We start from the raw sequence: 17,416 nt of genomic DNA, 5'->3' as shown, positions 1-17,416 counted from the left end.
GAAATAAACCTACGTTTCTATGAAAATTGAAGCCTTTGGTTTTTTGTGGCCACATACACTTAAACCTTGTTTATTTGGCCCGTGTTAGCCTTTGAGTTTGACAGGCTTGCTCTAGGTAATAATACAGAATTGTACACTTAAAAACATGTTTAAAAGCCCTAGCTGGTTTGGCTCAATGGCTAGAGCATCGGTCTGTGGACGGAAGGGTCCCAGGTTCGATTCATGGTCAAGGGCACGTACTTCGGTTGCAGGCTCGATCCCTGGCCCTGGTCAGGGCGGGTGCAGGAGGCAACCAATCGCTGTGTCTCTCTCACATCCGTGTGTCTCTCTCCGTCTTTCCCTCCCCCTTCCACTCTCTCTAAAAATCAATGGAGGAAATATCCTCTGGTGAGGAGGAACAGCAACAACAACAAAACGTGAGTTAAAGGGGAGGCGCCCCTGAATGATTTACTACAGGAAAGGGGGGCAGGGAGGGATTCGGCGGGGTCCCGGCCTTCGCGGCGTTTCCTCCCAGCTTCGCGGGGCCTTCGTGTGTTGGGTTTGCAGCCCCAGGTCCGGCAGGCAGGCCCTGCTCAGGGACGCCTGGCTGCAAGGGCTCACCCTCGGGCTCTCGGGTCCCCCGCGGCCTCGCCACGAGCAGATGGGCATCTGGGGTGCGTGTGGACCCACCATCTTGGACCACTTTTCCCGCCACCCCTCCCCCGGCGCAGGGCAGTCAGAGCGGACGCCAAGCCTGGTTTGGGGAGATTTTCTCCAGAGGCCCGTCCCCCCCCCCCCCCCCCCCCCTGGTCCCGGCAGCGGCCAGGGGACCTCTAGCCCGCTGAGTGACGGCCGGGCCGGGCCGGGCCAAGGCGCCTCTGGAAGCAATTTCTCCTCTGCCTGGGCCTGTGGAATGTTCTCTCCTGCCTCCCGGCCGCCCTGCTCTGCGGCCTTCCCCGGGCTCTGCTCTCCCTCCTGCCCCGGCCTGCTGCGTGTGTGTGTGCGAGAGAGAGAGAGAGAGAGAGAGAGAGAGAGAGAGAGAGAGAGAGAGAGACAGAGAGAGAGAGAGGCTGGGCCTGTGCTAACACCTCTCTCCTCGACCTCCATCTCTCTGTCCTCTGCTCTCCTGTGGGGACAGCAGCCCAGGAATGCCAGGGCCCCAGCCAGCCAGCACCCTGACCGCCCAGCCCGGGCACCCAGCACCCCAACCGCCAGCCCAGCCCGGGGAAGCCAGCACCCCGACTGCCCAGCCCGGCCCGGGCACCCAGCACCCCGACCGCCCAGCCCGGCCCGGGCAGCCAGCACCCCGACCGCCCAGCCCGGCCCGGGCACCCAGCACCCGACCGCTAGCCTGGCCAGGGCGCTGCCTCGGGCCCTGAAAGACGGCTTAGGTGCGGTTCCTTCTGCTGTCGGAGAGACAGACACTAAAGCCAGGAGGGTGGGCGCAGGGCTCCGTGGATGTGGGGGACACACTGAGGCTTCGGGGCAGACATGGCTTCCATTCGGGGACTCAGGGGGGACGTTCCTGAGCCTCCGTCCCTGTCACATCCTGGGAGCCCCTCGCTCGCAGGGCAGCAGAGAGGACTGAACGGAGATGTCAGCTTCGGAAACAGCCCCTCGCGGGGTTCAGCGTCGTCATAGGCCCCACTTTACAGCCACATCTGTTGGGGGTCGCACAGCTGGAGGCTGCCCTGAGCTGCCACTGAGGACCCTGGCCCCCGGGGTCTTCCCGCAGGGCCACCCGCCTTCCCCTTCCTCCTCCGGCTAAATCTGTCTTAGTCCCCATTCACAGCTGTGACAGCTGTGATCGCCGCATCCCCCCGCTGAGCCCGCGGCACCGTGAGCTCCGCCAGGGAGGGGCTGTGGGCCGGTGTGGGCAGGACCATCGGACCCAGCGGGACCCGCGCCGCTGCCCGCCTGCTCGCCAGGGGCTGACACGTCTTCGAGCTTCATTGTCGCAGGACTTTGGGTCTCAGGATCGAGAGCCACGTCGCCAGACCAGGCGGCCAGAGGGCCCCCACGGCGTTGGGAATGTGGACGCCTGAGGGTCCTCTGTGGGTGGAGGCAGGTGGTGGCAGCTCAGAGGGACAAGCAGTAGGAGCCCCTTACACCCAAAAAGGGGGGCACTGAGCAGGACACCAGCACGCCACTCCCTCCAGAGGCCGGGGGTGCCTGGGCCCTGAGAAGGGCCACTCAGGGAAGGGTGGGAACGGCCGGAAATGGGGTCCCCAGAAGGACAGATGGGCGGTGCCATTGCCTCCTCGCTGGGCCCACCAGGAGCAAAGCATCAGAGGAGACCGCTTTCCATCTGCGTCCAGAGACGGACACGCTGTCAGTTAAGCTATAAAACCAGCTGCCGGATAGAGTTCATCCTAGAAAACAATTCAAAACTCTAGACCGAAGGTCCTGTCACAGCTGCCGTTTCCTGCTCCTGAAAACCAGCAGAATGCCAAAGGCGGCGAGTGTCATGTCAGTGCGGAGTCCGGGCCAACCACGCTGGCGTGAGAGGGAAGATAAAGACGAGGGTAAGTCCAAGTCCATGTATGTTCGCCATAACGTTTATGGTTCTTGTCTTCATCGCAGCAAAGTCACTGGCATTGTCATCGTCATTCACATCCGTTGGCAGAAATGGCCTAAAGGATGAGTCTTGCGGTTTCAGTAAATTGTGGTCAAACATTTCGGAAGCGGTGGTCCCCCCCCCCCGTGCGGTAAGCTGCTTCGTAGCTGCCACCTTCTCTCTCCGGGACAGTCTCACGTGTGCCTGGGATTTCAATGCCAGTCACACCCCAGGGCTCCTGGGTTGAACCAAGGCGCCCAGCCCCTTGCCTTGGGGCCCGTCCCAGGGACCCTGCAGCCCGCCCTCCACTCTGCCCAGCTGCCCCCCGAGCCCTCTGCATGCTCCGTTTATCCAATGTTGTTGGCTGCTTGGTTGTACTTTTTAAATCTGCACGTGTTGTCAACATTAAAAGATGCAAACACTTTTTACATAAAAACATGACACGTTAGTTTCTCTCAAAACGCACAAAGCCAGCAACCTTTAGACATTTTTCTGCAAGGTAACATCCACCTGAGGCTGGCAGAAGCTCAAGCTGTGGGGGTGGGGTCCCCAATAGTTAACCATCCCTTCTTCTAAACTAGGAGAACCCCCGATTTGGGCCTGGGCACATGGTCACCCAAGACAGAAACGACATTGCTCTGCCTCTCTTGCAGCTAGGTGCACCATGTGACTAGATTCTGGCCTATAGGAGATGAGCTGAAGAGATGCGTGTGATCCGCGGGTTGTACCTCTAAAGTGTTTGCTCTCCCTTTCCCCATGCCCCTTCCTGTTGTCTGGAAGGTGGAGACACTGGCCCGTGGTCTTCAAACATCCAGAAGAAGACATGCCCTCAGGTGGCAGTCCCACCGTGCAGGAGAGCCTGGCTCCCCGATGCCTGGGTGAGCCGAGCCACGTGCCCACTCACACTCACGGAGGTCACAGTTTGCATGTCTTTGTCATCTAAGCCACTGCCACAGGAAGGCCACCACCAGGCGCCCCATAGATGGAGCCCCCTCTCCAGTTCACCACAGTCCCCACCCCTCCCTTTGTCTCCCCAACTCCACGGCCAGTGGGTACCTGCTACTTGAAGCAGGGGGTCCCTCGGGGGTGAGGACGACGGAGCCCCAACGCGCTAGGGCGTCTGCATGCACGACTCCGGAGACCAGGCTCAGTGACGCAGATCCGTTTTATTGTGGAACTACAGGGGTATATATAGCATGAGGGGACCAATCAGAGGGAGACACGTTGCTACAGGCGACCAATGGCTGAAAGGCTGGGGTACTGTGCACGTGGCTCTAGGAGTTAGTTCAGGCGGGCGTTGCTACTTCCTGGTGTGCCGAGGAGGCATGTCATGGTGGAGTGTGCTCACACCGTTGCATCAGCCGCAGCGCTGAGACACACTTCCCGAGCTCTACGTACAGCTACTGAACCTGTGCTATTATCGCCCCCTAATCTCCGCCTACTGCCCAGCTGGCCCCTTAGGCATTTGAGTTGTGGACTCCCACTGTCAATCCTCAAAAGATAACGTTAAGACACCCATTTTCCAGGACTTTGGGGCTGCCCACCTCTCTTTTTAGGGGTCACTCTCTGTGACTCTGGGGCTCCCCTTCTGGAGAGGCCGACCTTACTGCCGCCCTGGTGCTCTGTTGGGCACCTTCTCGCGTGAGGAGAGATCAGTACGTTTTCTCTCTGGCAGCAAATGTGAAGTGAAGGTTAAATGAGATCACGCGGGGCAGCCCCTGGGCCGGCCTCGGCCAGGCTCCCGTGTCTGCCTGCTGCTCCCCGTGGGCATCGAGAGGGAATCCGGGTGGGATTTGGTCCCAGGCAGGTCTGACCCCAAAGCCTGTGTGACTCCCTCCCGTGCAGCTGGAGACGCAGGGCCAGGAGCCAGGCGACAGCCTAGGTCCCGGTCGCCATGACTGACATGGAGCAGAGCCGAGAATGGGCCCAAGCGCCTGTGTTCAGGACACTTATTTCCCCCCAAATGCTCATGAGTAGGCGGCCCTAAAGCCAGCTTCGTCACCAGGCTTCGAGCGGTATTGCCAAGCCTGCTCAGCCCCGAGGAGCACTGGGGCCAGGGCCACGCCCGCCTGCTGCCCACACCGGCCTCGCCCTCCCTGGGTCACGGGCAGGGCAGCTGCACCTGCTCCAGGTGGTCACTGGCCAGGTCCGCATCCGGGGCCACGGGAGGAGGGCCGGACCGCAGGCCCAGCCCGGACCCGCTGAGTCCAAATCGGCGGGGCTGTTTCTCACAGGCTGCCAGGGGATTCGTGCACGCAGCACGCTGGAGAATCAGCGATGTAGCCACATGGATGGAAATGGAAGGAGTCCGGGCTTCGAAATTAAACAACCTGAATCCCAGCCGCGCTACCTGCCAGCCGAGTGACCTTGGGCCTGTGTCCTAAGTCCCGAGCCTCAGCCGCACGAAGGGAGACGCAGTATTCCGTCGGTGAGACCATCCGAAGGCCAAACAGAATCACACTGAACACTTGTCTTGTTAGGTTGATGTGGGAATTAATTTTAAAATGAGTTCAAATACACGGTGCCCCTGGCACAGAGCAGGTGCTCACTCGGGGCACAGCCTGCTCCCCGCCCTCCCCTCACCCCATGGGCCCCACGAAACCCACACACAGAACCCGGTGTCGTCGTCTCAGAACCAGGGTTCTGCAACAGGACCTCCTGGCGTGTGGGCCGGGGGCGATTTCGCGGCTGCACAAAGCCTGTCCCGGGGGACCTGCCGCCGCCACCCTGCCGAGTTGAGACAGTCCCATTGCCCTTCCAGACGAAGAAGGGACCGCCGCCCCCCCCTTCCGCCCCCCCGCCCCCGCCGCGCCCCCTTCGCCGCCCCTCCCCCCTCCCCCCTCGCCCCATGTCATGACAAGACCTGATGTGCTGGAAACCAAGATCAACAGTAATTAATATAAATGCGGGGAGACGTCCATCAGTCCATCAGAAAGCTGACCTGGACTCTTTTGATATTCACAGGGTGAGTATTTGCATTTTATTACCTTCTGCCGATTCAATGGCCTAAAGCAAACTCCCCCAACCTGACAATCTTACTGTTCACTAAACGATCACCATGGATATGTCTGTTTGCATTCCTAAAAGACAGTTGTGTGTGCTAGTAAATAAAAGCAGACCGAACAGAGACTTAGAGGAACTTGACTATACAGCTGAGTTTTCCCTGGCTTCCCCCCCTAATTTCAAAATCATTATTTCTTGTCTTGTGTGTTAATTTGTGCGGCAGCTCTTTCTCCGAGCCTTTGAACCCGGCAGCCACGCTGGCCGTGGCCTTTCACACGGATGCTGACTCGGCCCGCTCTCGGGGTCACCCGGCGCAGCACCCCAGCGGGTTCACAACCCGCCCCAGGAGAAGCATGCTCCCCGTGTCCGTGTGGAAGGTCATCACCAGGAAGGGCCGGTTGAACTCCGTGTCTGGAGCGGGCGAGGCGTGGAGGTCGCGGTCGGGGCGGGGCCCCGGCGTGAGCTGGATGCTGGTGGCGGCAGCCACCTCTGTGCCCCCCTCATCCAGAGTCATCGCAGCCTTGTGTGCAACCTGCAAGGAAAATTCTGGAATCGCCAACTGACCCCATAAGGAGGGATCAACCAGACCTTTATTTTTATTTTTTTAAATATGTTTTTATTGATATCAGAGAGGGAGGGAGATGGAGAGAGATAGAACCATCAATGATGAGAGAGAATCACTGGTTGGCTGCCTCCTGCACACCCCACACTGGGGATGAGCCCGCAACCTGTGCCCTGACCAGGAATGGAACCAGGCCCTCCTGGCTCATAGGTCGACGCTCAATCACTGAGCCACGCCAGCCGGGCTCTCGGTCCCACGGGCCCACGATCAGGAAGGAGCCCAGAGCTCCCTCCGCAGTCCAGCCCTGATGGCGTGGACCCACCCGGCCTTCCCTGTCTGGGCTGTCACCCGAGGGCAGGGGTGGGGCCTGACCCCCGGCCCCAGTGCCTGTGGGGGCGGGTGTGCACGAATGGGGGACACACGCGGAGCACAGATGGCGGTGTGCCGAGCTGTGGAAAACAGCTGCTCTGCGTGTGAGGAGGTGCGGGCGCCTTCCTCCCGCAGCGGCCCGCAGGCACGGAGACCCCCACTGACCCGGATCCCAGGTTACCTTCGAGATGTTCAGTCCGGGCTCGGGGAGGCCTCCGCCCACAGCCGCCCCTGGGAGCAGCAGCTCCAGTCTGGCGCTGCTGGAAATGGAGAACTTGGGGAAGTAGAAATCGAGTTCTCTGCGGGGAGACAGATGGGTTTGCTGTTGAGACCCCAGAAGCGGCTGCATGTGTCCCAGGTGACTCCGCAGGCTCCAGCCTCGGCCCCAAAGCAGCTCCAGGCCTGCAGCTTCTCACCCCCATTCGCACCTCTGGTCTCCCTGCCCTCCCAGCCCCTCCTCTCCATTCAACATCTGCCCAGGGTCCTCTATCCTCCATTCAACATCTGTCCAGGGCCCACCGTCCTCCATTCAACATCTGTCCAGGGCCCACCATCCTCCATTCAACATCTGTCCTGGACCTGTTATCCTCCATTCAACATCTGTCCAGGGCCCTCCATCCTCCATTCAACATCTGTCCAGGGCCCACAGTCCTCCATTCAACATCTGTCCAGGGCCCACCGTCCTCCATTCAACATCTGTCCAGGGCCCACCATCCTCCATTCAACATCTGTCCTGGACCTGTTATCCTCCATTCAACATCTGTTCTGGACCTGTTATCCTCCATTCAACATCTGTCCAGGGCCCTCCGTCCTCCATTCAACACCTGTCCTGGACCTGTTATCCTCCATTCAACATCTGTCCTGGACCTGTTATCCTCCATTCAACATCTGTCCTGGACCTGTTATCCTCCATTCAACATCTGTCCAGGGCCCTCCATCCTCCATTCAACATCTGTCCAGGGCCCACCGTCCTCCATTCAACATCTGTCCAGGGCCCTCCATCCTCCATTCAACATCTGTCCAGGGTCCACTGTCCTCCATTCAACATCTGTCCAGGGTCCACTGTCTTCCATTCTACATCTGTCCAGGGCCCCCATCCTCTCCATTCAACATCTGTTCAGGGCCCTCCGTCCTCCATTCCACATCTGTCCTGGACCTGCTATCTTCCATTCAACATCTGTCCAGGGCCCTCCATCCTCATCCATTCAACATCTGTCCTGGACCTGCTATCCTCCATTCAACATCTGTCCTGGGCCCTCTTTCCTTTCCCCACTGCTTAAGGGCTGGAACTCTGTGCATCATGGGGTCACTCAAGTGGGCACCAGAGCTGGGACTAGAACCAGCCTCCAGACACCAACTGACCAGGCCCCATCCTGACACCTTCAGGGAGGCCAAGGACAGTGCCCTGGGGGGACAGTGCCCTGGGGGGACAGTGCTCTAGGGGGACAGTGCCCTAGGGCAGTGGTCGGCAAACTTCGGCTCGCAAGCCACATGCGGCTCTTTGGTCCCTTGAGTGTGGCTCTTCCACAAAATACCACGTGCGGGCGCACACGTACAGTGTGACTGAAACTTCGTGGCCCATGCGCAGAAGTCAGTATTTTGTGGAAGAGCCACACTCAAGGGTCCAAAGAGCCACATGTGGCTCATGAACCACAGTTTGCCGACCACTGCCCTGGGGACACAGTGCCCTGGGGGGACAGTGCCCTGGGGGGACAGTGCCCTGGGGTGAGGACAGTGCCCTGGGGGACAGTGCCCTGGGGGGGCAGTGCCCTGGGCGGGCAGTGCCCTGGGGGACTGTGCGCTGGGGAGACCATCACTGAGAGACGCACTGACTGAGCAAGGAGCTGAGTCCCCGGCCCTGCTGTGCGCGCTACCTGGTCCTGAGCTGACTGTCCCACTTGATCAGCGTCTCGGGAAGCAGGGCGTCCTCCAGCTGCCGCAGCCCGCCCCGCTGGGGGAAGACGAAGAAGGTGGTGGCGCCGGCGGCGTGCTCCATCTGCAGCACCGTGCACTGCAGCTCGGGGTCGTGCAGGAAGCGGTGGCGAGCCTTCTGCCGCATCATGGGCACCTGCACGGCCCTGTGCTCGTCCACAAAGAACTTCTTCAGGCTGGTGGCTCTCGGGTCAAAGGGTCGCACCCACCCGGCTGAGGGGACGAGAACAGCGAGGTTGCCGTGGAGAGAATGGAGAATGGGCTCCGGGCCACCCATCGGGCAGCGACTGGGTGGGGAGTCCACAGTGGACGCCAAGCCCAGCCCCGTGACTGCCTCTTGGCCCGTCCCTCGTGCCCTGTGCAGCCCGGGGGCCGAGCCCTCGCCTGCCCTGCGCTTGCGTCTCCTGTTTGGGACACGGGGTAAGTGCTGTCTCAGCGACAGAGCAGTGCCCGACAGTGAGGGCTGCTTTGCTCTCTGGTCTCCTTACTCTCTTTGGGGTGGTTAATTAAAAAAATGGTTTCAAAATATATTCGTATTGATTTCAGAGAGAAAGGGGGAGGAAGAGAGATAGAACCATCAATGATGAGAGAGAATCCTTGATCGGCTGCCTCCTGCACGCCCCCTACTGGGGATTGAGCCCGCAACCCTGGCATGTGCCCTTGGCCGGAATCAAACCCGGGCCCCTTCAGTCCGCAGGCCGACGCTCTATTCACTGAGCCACACCAGCTGGGGCCAGAGGTGGTTAAGTTTAAAGGGAAAAAAAATCCATCATGTGGCACCAGCTGCTCTAAAATGTGTGTGGATGTGAGGGCCCGGCTCAGCCTGGCTGGCAGGCCTGAGGCAAGTCCCCTGACACTGGGCCTCAGTTTTCCCATCTCTCAAGTGGACATAATAAAGTCGCCTTGTTGGGCTGTGAAGAGAATTCAGTCAAAATCAAACACGCGCAGTGACTGACATGACAGTATTCAGAGTGTGTGTGTGTGCAAACAGGCTTGCATACACCAGGCGAGAACTATTCCCAGGATGTAGCTGAGTCATGCGTTAGGGGCTCAGGCCAATCACTTCTTCTTTTAAAACCAATCTGTCTCCTCATGTGTGAAAAGGAAACACGAGCCATAGCCTCTGTGCTTCATCCAGGTGAGAAGGTCAAATGAGAGTGGGTGTGACTTCCCTGGAGCCCCACAAAGCACTCACTGTGCAAGGACGAGAAGGACCGGACTCATCCGCTGAGTGAAGGAGTGTGATTAAGGAGCGAGGCACGTGATTGCATCGCTCTCCTGGGAAAATAAAGGCTCTCCCAGCACTGGGGCTCTCCCCGCTCTCATCCATGCCTCCTGGACCTGCCAGAGGAAGGGGCTCATGCTCCGTGACTCAGCGCTGCCCACAGTTACTAACGTGGAGATCATAGCCCTCCTGCAGCAGCCTCCCCGCGGGGGGAGGGCGGGGACCGCCCTCAAATGCAGGGTCTTGGGTCCCTGACTGACCTGCCCCCTAAATCAGAATCTTCTGGGGACAAGCGCAAGATACCTGCATTGTAAGCGAGTTCCCCAGGGAGTGCTATGCACACTAAAGTTGGAAAAATCCTTCTTTGAAAAAACTCAACAGTAGTATTAAAATGTGAGGAGTGAGGAGTTCCCCGTCACTGGGGGTATGCAAGCAGAAGCATCAAGGATTCCTGGAGCTCCTACATCTCAGTCAGCAGGGGAGGCTGTGGAGGCTGTGAGGAGCGGGGCTGTGGTGTGATTGGGGCCCCGAGGGAGGGTCCTGGGATAGACCCCTCTTACCTCTGAGGAGCAGGTGACTCACCAGGACCTCCGCGGTGGCATCGCTGAGTCCCTCCACCCAGGCGCCAAGCTGCCCCCGGGTCTGCTTCTCTACGTACTCCCGGATGCTGTGCTGGGCTCCCGCCGGGTCCTGGGCAGCCCCCGGGCCCAGGCCGCTGAACCTGCGCTGGCCCAGCGTCAGGAGGAGCTGGGGGCCCTGCACGGGGAGCCTGCGCAGCAGGTCCCGGAAGCCCTCCTGGATCTCGGCCTCGGAAACCAGGGTGAGGTTGAAGCCCAGGCCCTCCAGGAGGTGGGCCCTGCTGGCGGCGGGCGCTTCGAGGAAGAGCGTGGCCAAGGCCCAGGAGATGCTCACGGGGGAGAAGAGGACGTTCTCTCCGGGGGCCTCTGAGGCCAGCTGTCGGTAGAGTTCGAAGGCAAAGTCTATGTTGCTCACGGAGAGCTTGTGGCAGGGCAGGGCCGGCCCGGGAGGGACGTCCGGGGGGCCGGGGTCCATGGGGCCAGAATCCTCCTGGTTGGCCAGGGCCAGGCAATGGCCCACAGCCAGGAGCGCAGGGACCAGCAGCCACCACCGGGGGGCCTCCATCCTCTGGAGTCCTTGGTCAAGATTCTAGAAGCAGGGGCGCGGGAGGACAACAACAACAACAACGGTAATTGTAATCCTATCTAATAAAAGACAAAAAGGGTAATTAACCGTACCTCCACTACGCTTCCCATTGGCTAATTAGGGTGATATGCAAATTAACTGCCAACAAAGATGGTGGTTAATTTGCATACATAGGCACAATGATGGGAGGCAAAAGAGGAAGGACGGAAGAACAGTGATCGGAAACCCAGGCAGCAGGCAAGAGCCAGGTGATCGCCATTGGAAAGCCGGGCTGCAGGCGAGGCGGCACCCGCGGGGGGCCAGGTGGTGCCACCTGTCCTGCAGCCCAATGGTCGCCATGGTGATCGGAGGGAGAGAGAGCCGGGACGCAGGCCAGGCGGCACCCCCGGGGGCCCAGAGGTGCCGCCTGGCCTGCACCCCGTGGTCACCATGGTGATCGGAGGGAGAGAGAGCCGCATCGGGACCGGAGAGCCGGGGCACAGGCGAGGCAGCACCCCGGCACCCCAGCACCTGACATGCAAAGGTCGGGGATGAAATGACTTTTCCCAACCACATCTGCAAATATCCTGGGGAAGGCATCACTGAAGAGTTCACAACACCCTTACTTGGCAAGGAAGAAAACATTGGCAACGGGAACAATCCCTTACAGCAAAGTTAAGGTCCCTCTGAGTAAAAGAGAATATTTCCAACATAAAGGAGGGAGCAGGCAAAAATAATAGGTTCTCAAGACTTCCACTGAAGTTTGAGCATATGACAGAGTCAAAACGAACATACAAATTAAAACAGACAATGGACATTCAAATGACCTGAATCAACTGTCACTGTTTGTCCCAATAGCAGCCATGCTGATGTGATAATATAGTTTAACAAACATTCAAAACAAGTCACATGATAAGAGAGGTTCGGCTTCTAAAGTAAATTGAATATGTTCTTTAAAAATTCTCATGTCCTCCCCTCTGACTATAATTCTTAATTTTCTAATCAGAAAATTACCCCAGGTGATCCGGTAACATGTAGAACTCCAGTAACCTAACTTACTTAAAAAAACAAACATCCCAACCATTTTTAAAATATTTAAATTGATATTTTAGGGTTAAAATTATAGGAGATACTTAGATCCAAATATATTTTCTGAATAGAAAATATTTCAGTTTTTGATTAAAAAAAAACATAAAAAAATGTATAAGTGACACATTTTCCCAACGAACTCTGAATTAGTACCTTTCCCTCTAACTTTCTTCAAATTAAGAGAATCTATGGAGTTCCCTATACTGCACAAGTTTTAATGAAAGAAAATAAGACTTTCTAAGAGCATCAAATACATGTTTTCTTATTTACAAACATATATTCTCTTTCTCTCTCTCTCTCTCTCTCTCAAATATATTCTTACTGATTCAGAGAGGAAGAGAGAGGGAGAGAGATAGAAACATCAATGATGAGAGAGAATCATTGATCGGCTGCCTCCTACACGCCCCGTACTGGGGATCAAGCCCACAACCCGGGCATGTGCCCTTACTGGGAATCAAACCATGACCTTCTGGTTCATAGGTCGATGCTAAACCACTGAGTCACACTGGCCGGGCTCAATTCTAATTTATAAATTCATTCCAAGGACATATACAGCTTGAAAAGCTTTGGAAGTAGTTTCAAAAAAACTAGCTTTTAAGTAACAAGAAAACAGTTATAGAGGAAAGTTTAAATTAAAAGAAAAAAATTGTTTTAATTTATTCAAGAGTGGGAACATCCTCCATGAAAATGTGTACCTTGACTGTGGATGGCTGGGAGGCCTTATCACACCTTAGGAATTCAAATGCTTTTTACAGTGAAAAGAAAGAGAGTTTCATCTCATTTCTCTCCCAGGGTAGCTGTCTGTCAACAGAAGGTGGACATCAATAAAAGGAGGGGCTTGCACAATCAATCCAGAAGGTCAGCAATCTATGAATAATCCAGAACCGAGTATTTATCTCCTCTGCCTCACACCCTCCCTCCCAGCCAGTGAGCAAGATAATTACCCTCAAGTCAAGCTAAGTACCCCCAGTCACAGAGGCCCAATGCTGACATACAAAGCACACAAATAATTCTCACTCTGGCATAAAAGTGACAACTTTCTTGGAAGAAAAGCAGATACTGTAAATTTCTCAAAGTCTTCCTGAAACATTTTTTATTTTTTTTTTTTATTTTTTTTTTTTTATTAAATCTTTATTGTTCAGATTATTACATTTGTTCCTCTTTTTTTTCCCCCCATAACTCCCCTCCTCCCAGTTCCCGCCCCACCCTCCGCCCTCACTCCCCACCCACTGTCCTCATCCATAGGTGCACGATTTTTGTCCAGTCTCTTCCCGCATCTCCCACACCCCTTTCCCCCCCAGGAATAGTCAGTCCATTCCCTTTCTATGTCCCTGATTCTATTATAATCACCAGTTCATTCTGTTCATCAGATTATTTATTCACTTGATTCTTAGATTCACTTGTTGATAGATGCATATTTGTTGTTCATAATTTGTATCTTTACCTTTTTCTTCCTCTTCCTCTTCTTAAAGGATACCTTTCAGCATTTCATATAATCCTGGTTTGGTGGTGATGAACTCCTTTAGCTTTTCCTTATCTGTGAAGCTCTTTATCTGACCTTCAATTCTGAATGATAGCTTTGCTGGATAAAGTAATCTTGGTTGTAGGTTCTTGGTATTCATCACTTTGAATATTTCTTGCCACTCCCTTCTGGCCTGCAAAGTTTCTGTTGAGAAATCAGCTGACAGTCGTATGGGTATTCCCTTGTAGGTAACTGAGTTTCTTTCTCTTGCTGTTTTTAAGATTCTCTCTTTATCTTTTGCTCTTGGCATTTTAATGATGATGTGTCTTGGTGTGGTCCTCTTTGGATTCCTTTTGTTTGGGGTTCTCCGCGCTTCTTGGACCTGTAAGTCCATTTCTTTCACCAGGTGGGGGAAGTTTTCTGTCATTATTTCTTCAAATAGGTTTTCAATATCTTGCTCTCTCTCATCTTCTGGCACCCCTATAATTCTGATGTTGGTACGCTTGAAGCTGTCCCAGAGGCTCCTTACACTATCCTCGCATTTTTGGATTCTTTTTTCATTTTGCTTTTCCGGTTGGGTGTTTTTTGCTTCCTCGCATTTCAAATCATTGACTTGATTCTTGCGCTCCTCTGGTCTGCTGTCGGGAGTCTGTATAATATTCGTTATTTCATTCCGTGTATGCTTAATTTCTAGTTGGTTCCCCAATATAAGATCGAGGGTCTCATTAGTTTTCTTGTAGATTGCATTAAGTTTATCGGCGGCTTCTAAACAGTTCTTGAGAGACCTTAAAAGTGTGGTTCTGAACTCTATATCTTCCATTGACAATTTTGTCCTGTTTCTTTGTCTCCGCATTTTGTTATGCTTCCTTGGTGCACCCCCTAGTGGTCTTTGTTCGCAGTCTTATAGTTAAATCTTGATTGTTGTAGCTAATTCCAGGGAGGGTTTGACCTCCAGGCCAAGTGGCTATGAGAATCAGCTGTGTCAGTAGTGAGAGAACTTCTGTCCTCTAGGGAGGTGCTAATCTAGCCTTTGCCTGAGGCTATCCGGCAAATGCCTCTGTGCAGGGCTTGGGCGGGGCAGGTCGAACAGGATCAACAGGGTGGGCCGGAGAGAGCAGTTATGGCGGCTCTCAGTCCTGTCCCCAGGGGCTCTGCCTCTCTGAGTCCCAGCACCCACTGCAAAGCTCAGAGAGAAAGCTGCACTTGCTCTGACCGAAGCCAGACAGTCCTGCTTCTCCCGTTTGAGTCTGGGTCGCTAAAGACTCGCCCGGATCTGGAGCTCAGAGTCTGCGACTCCCTCCCGATTGAAAACGCCAACCGCGCCCTCCGCCGCCGCCAGCCCGCTCCGCGCACTCCGCACCTCAGAATTTGACTTCAGCACTGCGCCTCCTCTGAGTGTCCGTATGCGTTTCTCTTTCCTCCTAGTTGTAGGACTTCCACTCAGCCAGCGTTCCTGTGGTTCTGGGTGATGTCCCTTCCGTTTTTTGGTTTCACTTTTGAAGTAGTTGTTCAGAGCAGCAAACTCCGGCGTTAACCTATGCCGCCATCTTGGTTCTCCTCCTGAAACATTTTTTAAAGTAATTTTTACTTCTTTAGAAAAAATGCATACATGGCAAACCATCTATAGTAAAAGGCCCATTCTATAACATTTTACCTGGTCCTACTCATATCTGCAATCATAACCATATCACAGACAAATATATCTATACTAATAAAAGAGTAATATGCTAATTGGACTGGGAGACCTTCCAGGAGACCTTCCAGATGTTCTTCTGGACAAAGCCATGGTGGCAGGGCCAAGGTAGAGGCGGTTAGAGGCCAAGGGGGGAGGGCAGTTGTGGGTGATCAGGCTGGTGGGGGGGCGGGGCCATTGGGGTAAGCAAACCAGCAGGGGGGCCAGTTGGAAGTGATCAGGACAGCAGGGGGGGGGGCAGTTTGGAGTGAGCAGGCCAGCAGGGGGACAGTTGGGGATGAGCATGCTGGCGGGGGGGGGGGGCATTTGGGGGCGAGCAGGCCAGCAGCAGGGGGGGCAGGCCAGCAGGCAGAGTGGTTAGAGGCAATCAGGCAGGCAGGTAGGCAGGTGAGCGGTTAGGAGCCAGCAGTCCCAGATTGCAAGAGGGCTCCCCCCTAGTGATTCTGACTCAGCAGATTCCTGGGGCCCCCAGACTTTATGTTAGTGAGGGCCAGAGCGGGCCCCAGGGGTGCACTCGGGTGTGGGCAGGAATAACCACCGTCACACCCCTGCCCTGCCTCTGGCTCTCCCACGGGACCGTGGGCAGCCCGAGCCTTTTAACCCAAGTCCCCTTGTCTGTAAGGGGAGAAGAACGGGAGCTCAGCCTCGAGGGTAAAACGGGCTCCACTTTGTCTATCGGCAGGGAACACTGGTGAATATCTTGGCTTTAATGAAAAGTTCATTCCCTTATTCATTCATTTGTTCATTCATTCATTCATCCATTCACCACACAAACATCGGCTGGAAGCCTGTCGGGACTTGAGCTGGGCGCTGGGGAAGCGGATGGATGAGACACGGGTGCCCGGGCTCACGGGGGACAGGCACGCGGAATTCACTCGGAACAGTGTGCGGGCAGGTCCCCCAGACCATAGAGCTTTCGAGCTGCCTGGATGCCATGATCCAATCCGAGCGCTGCACAGATGGGGAAACTGAGGCCCAGAGAGACGCTGGCTCGTTCACTTGCCGACTCATTCAGCAAACATGCATCCGGAGCCCTGTCCGGAAGAAGCTCACCAGCCACCGGGAGAGACGCAGTGCAGGGCTGGTTACAGCTCCCTGAGCCATGGCAGTGGGAGGGGAGCCTGCAGGAGGCAGGGAGCTCCTGGAGGGCTCCCCGGAGGAGGGAGCCCCTGACCTGAGACTGGAAATGAGTCAGGAGAAGGGTTTCAGCAGAGGGACGAGCCTTCTCAAGGCCATGGAGGCAGAGTGAGCCAGCACCACTCCAAGCTGCTGTCTGTACAGACAGCTCTGGGAGCAGGAGGGTGCATGTGTGTGTACATGTGTGTTCACATGTGTGCCTGCTCCTGTGTGTGCCTGCTCCTGTGTGACTCGTGAGGTGACCCGTGGCAGGTCCACCACGCTGGCTGGGGGCCGTGGCTCCCGCTCCAGCCCCACCCGCAGCCCCCACTCACCTGAACCTGCCAAGGAGCTGAGGGGCTCCACAGTCGTGGCCCGGGACACAGAAGCCTGTCGCGGGAGGACGGAGGCTGGACTGTGGGACTAGCAGGCTGTCCCGAGGCTGCCCGTGGCCCACGTCGCCCACAGCACCCGGCAGGAGGCAAACTGCCCGCCCGTGTTCGGGCTGTGCGAGGTCCTCGCGGGGCAGAGCTCGGTGTGGGCGGGCCTGGTGCCCGGGGACTCAGTCCATCACTGTTTGCAGCCTGCCCCTCCCCCAGGCCCGGTTCCTCCTCTGCCCCTCCCACTCCAGGTGGCCAGGAAGTTCAATGTAGTGACGCCTGTGGGCTTCGAATCCAGGGAGAGGCTGAGTTCACTGGGGCCGCCTGCAGCCGCTCCGGCTCCATTCCTGCCGGACACGCTCTGCGGCCACCCACCCCGTGCCCACGCCGTGCGCGTCACGGAACGCAGCCCACGCCCCGGGTCTGGCCTCCCGGGGGTGTGGGTTCCGACTCTTGAACATCGTCTTTCAAATCGCCACGCCCAGCTCTCGGGACGTCAGCAGGCCCGGCCACTCAGAGCGGCATAAACAAAGGTTAATGTGTGCCCAGCAGAGAGTGTTTGCGAAACCTTTCAGCCCAAACACCTTCTCCGTCCTGGCGGGTGGCGGGAAGGGACAAAGGTGGCCTGGCGACAGGGCGTGGGCTCATGGGTGGGAGCAGGCTTCCTTCCTCCCGGGTTTGCTCATTCCGACTTCATTTTTCTTCTCCGCACCCACGCCTGGACCTAAACACCCACACAGCCACTTCTTTTTCAAATCCCCACCAAGGACATTTTTCTTGATTTTAGAGAGACAAGAAGGAAGAGAGAGAGAAAGAAATATCGAGAGAAATATGAGAGAGGAACATCAATTGGTTGTCCCCTATACACACCCCAACCGGAGATCAAACCCGAAACCTAGAATTGAA

At 56.2% G+C, this 17,416-nt stretch overlaps 1 protein-coding gene across 1 annotated transcript; it reads right to left on the bottom strand.

Moving 5' to 3' along the window:
• Positions 1–5,382: 5,382 nt before the first annotated feature.
• LOC118659584 (putative serpin A13) lies at positions 5,383–16,951 on the bottom strand. Its single transcript, XM_036315780.1, has 5 exons — positions 16,466–16,951; positions 10,188–10,794; positions 8,345–8,615; positions 6,652–6,769; positions 5,383–6,071 (listed from the first exon to the last, which is right to left on the bottom strand). Exons 2-5 carry the CDS (start codon positions 10,768–10,770, stop codon positions 5,844–5,846), a joined length of 1,200 nt encoding a protein of 399 aa, XP_036171673.1. The 5' UTR covers positions 10,771–10,794; positions 16,466–16,951; the 3' UTR covers positions 5,383–5,843.
• Positions 16,952–17,416: the final 465 nt, after the last annotated feature.

This window comes from Myotis myotis, unplaced genomic scaffold (genome assembly GCF_014108235.1).
Source record: "Myotis myotis isolate mMyoMyo1 unplaced genomic scaffold, mMyoMyo1.p scaffold_m19_p_60, whole genome shotgun sequence".
Taxonomy (NCBI): Eukaryota; Metazoa; Chordata; class Mammalia; order Chiroptera; family Vespertilionidae; genus Myotis; species Myotis myotis.
This window is presented reverse-complemented; position numbering and strand designations above follow the sequence as displayed.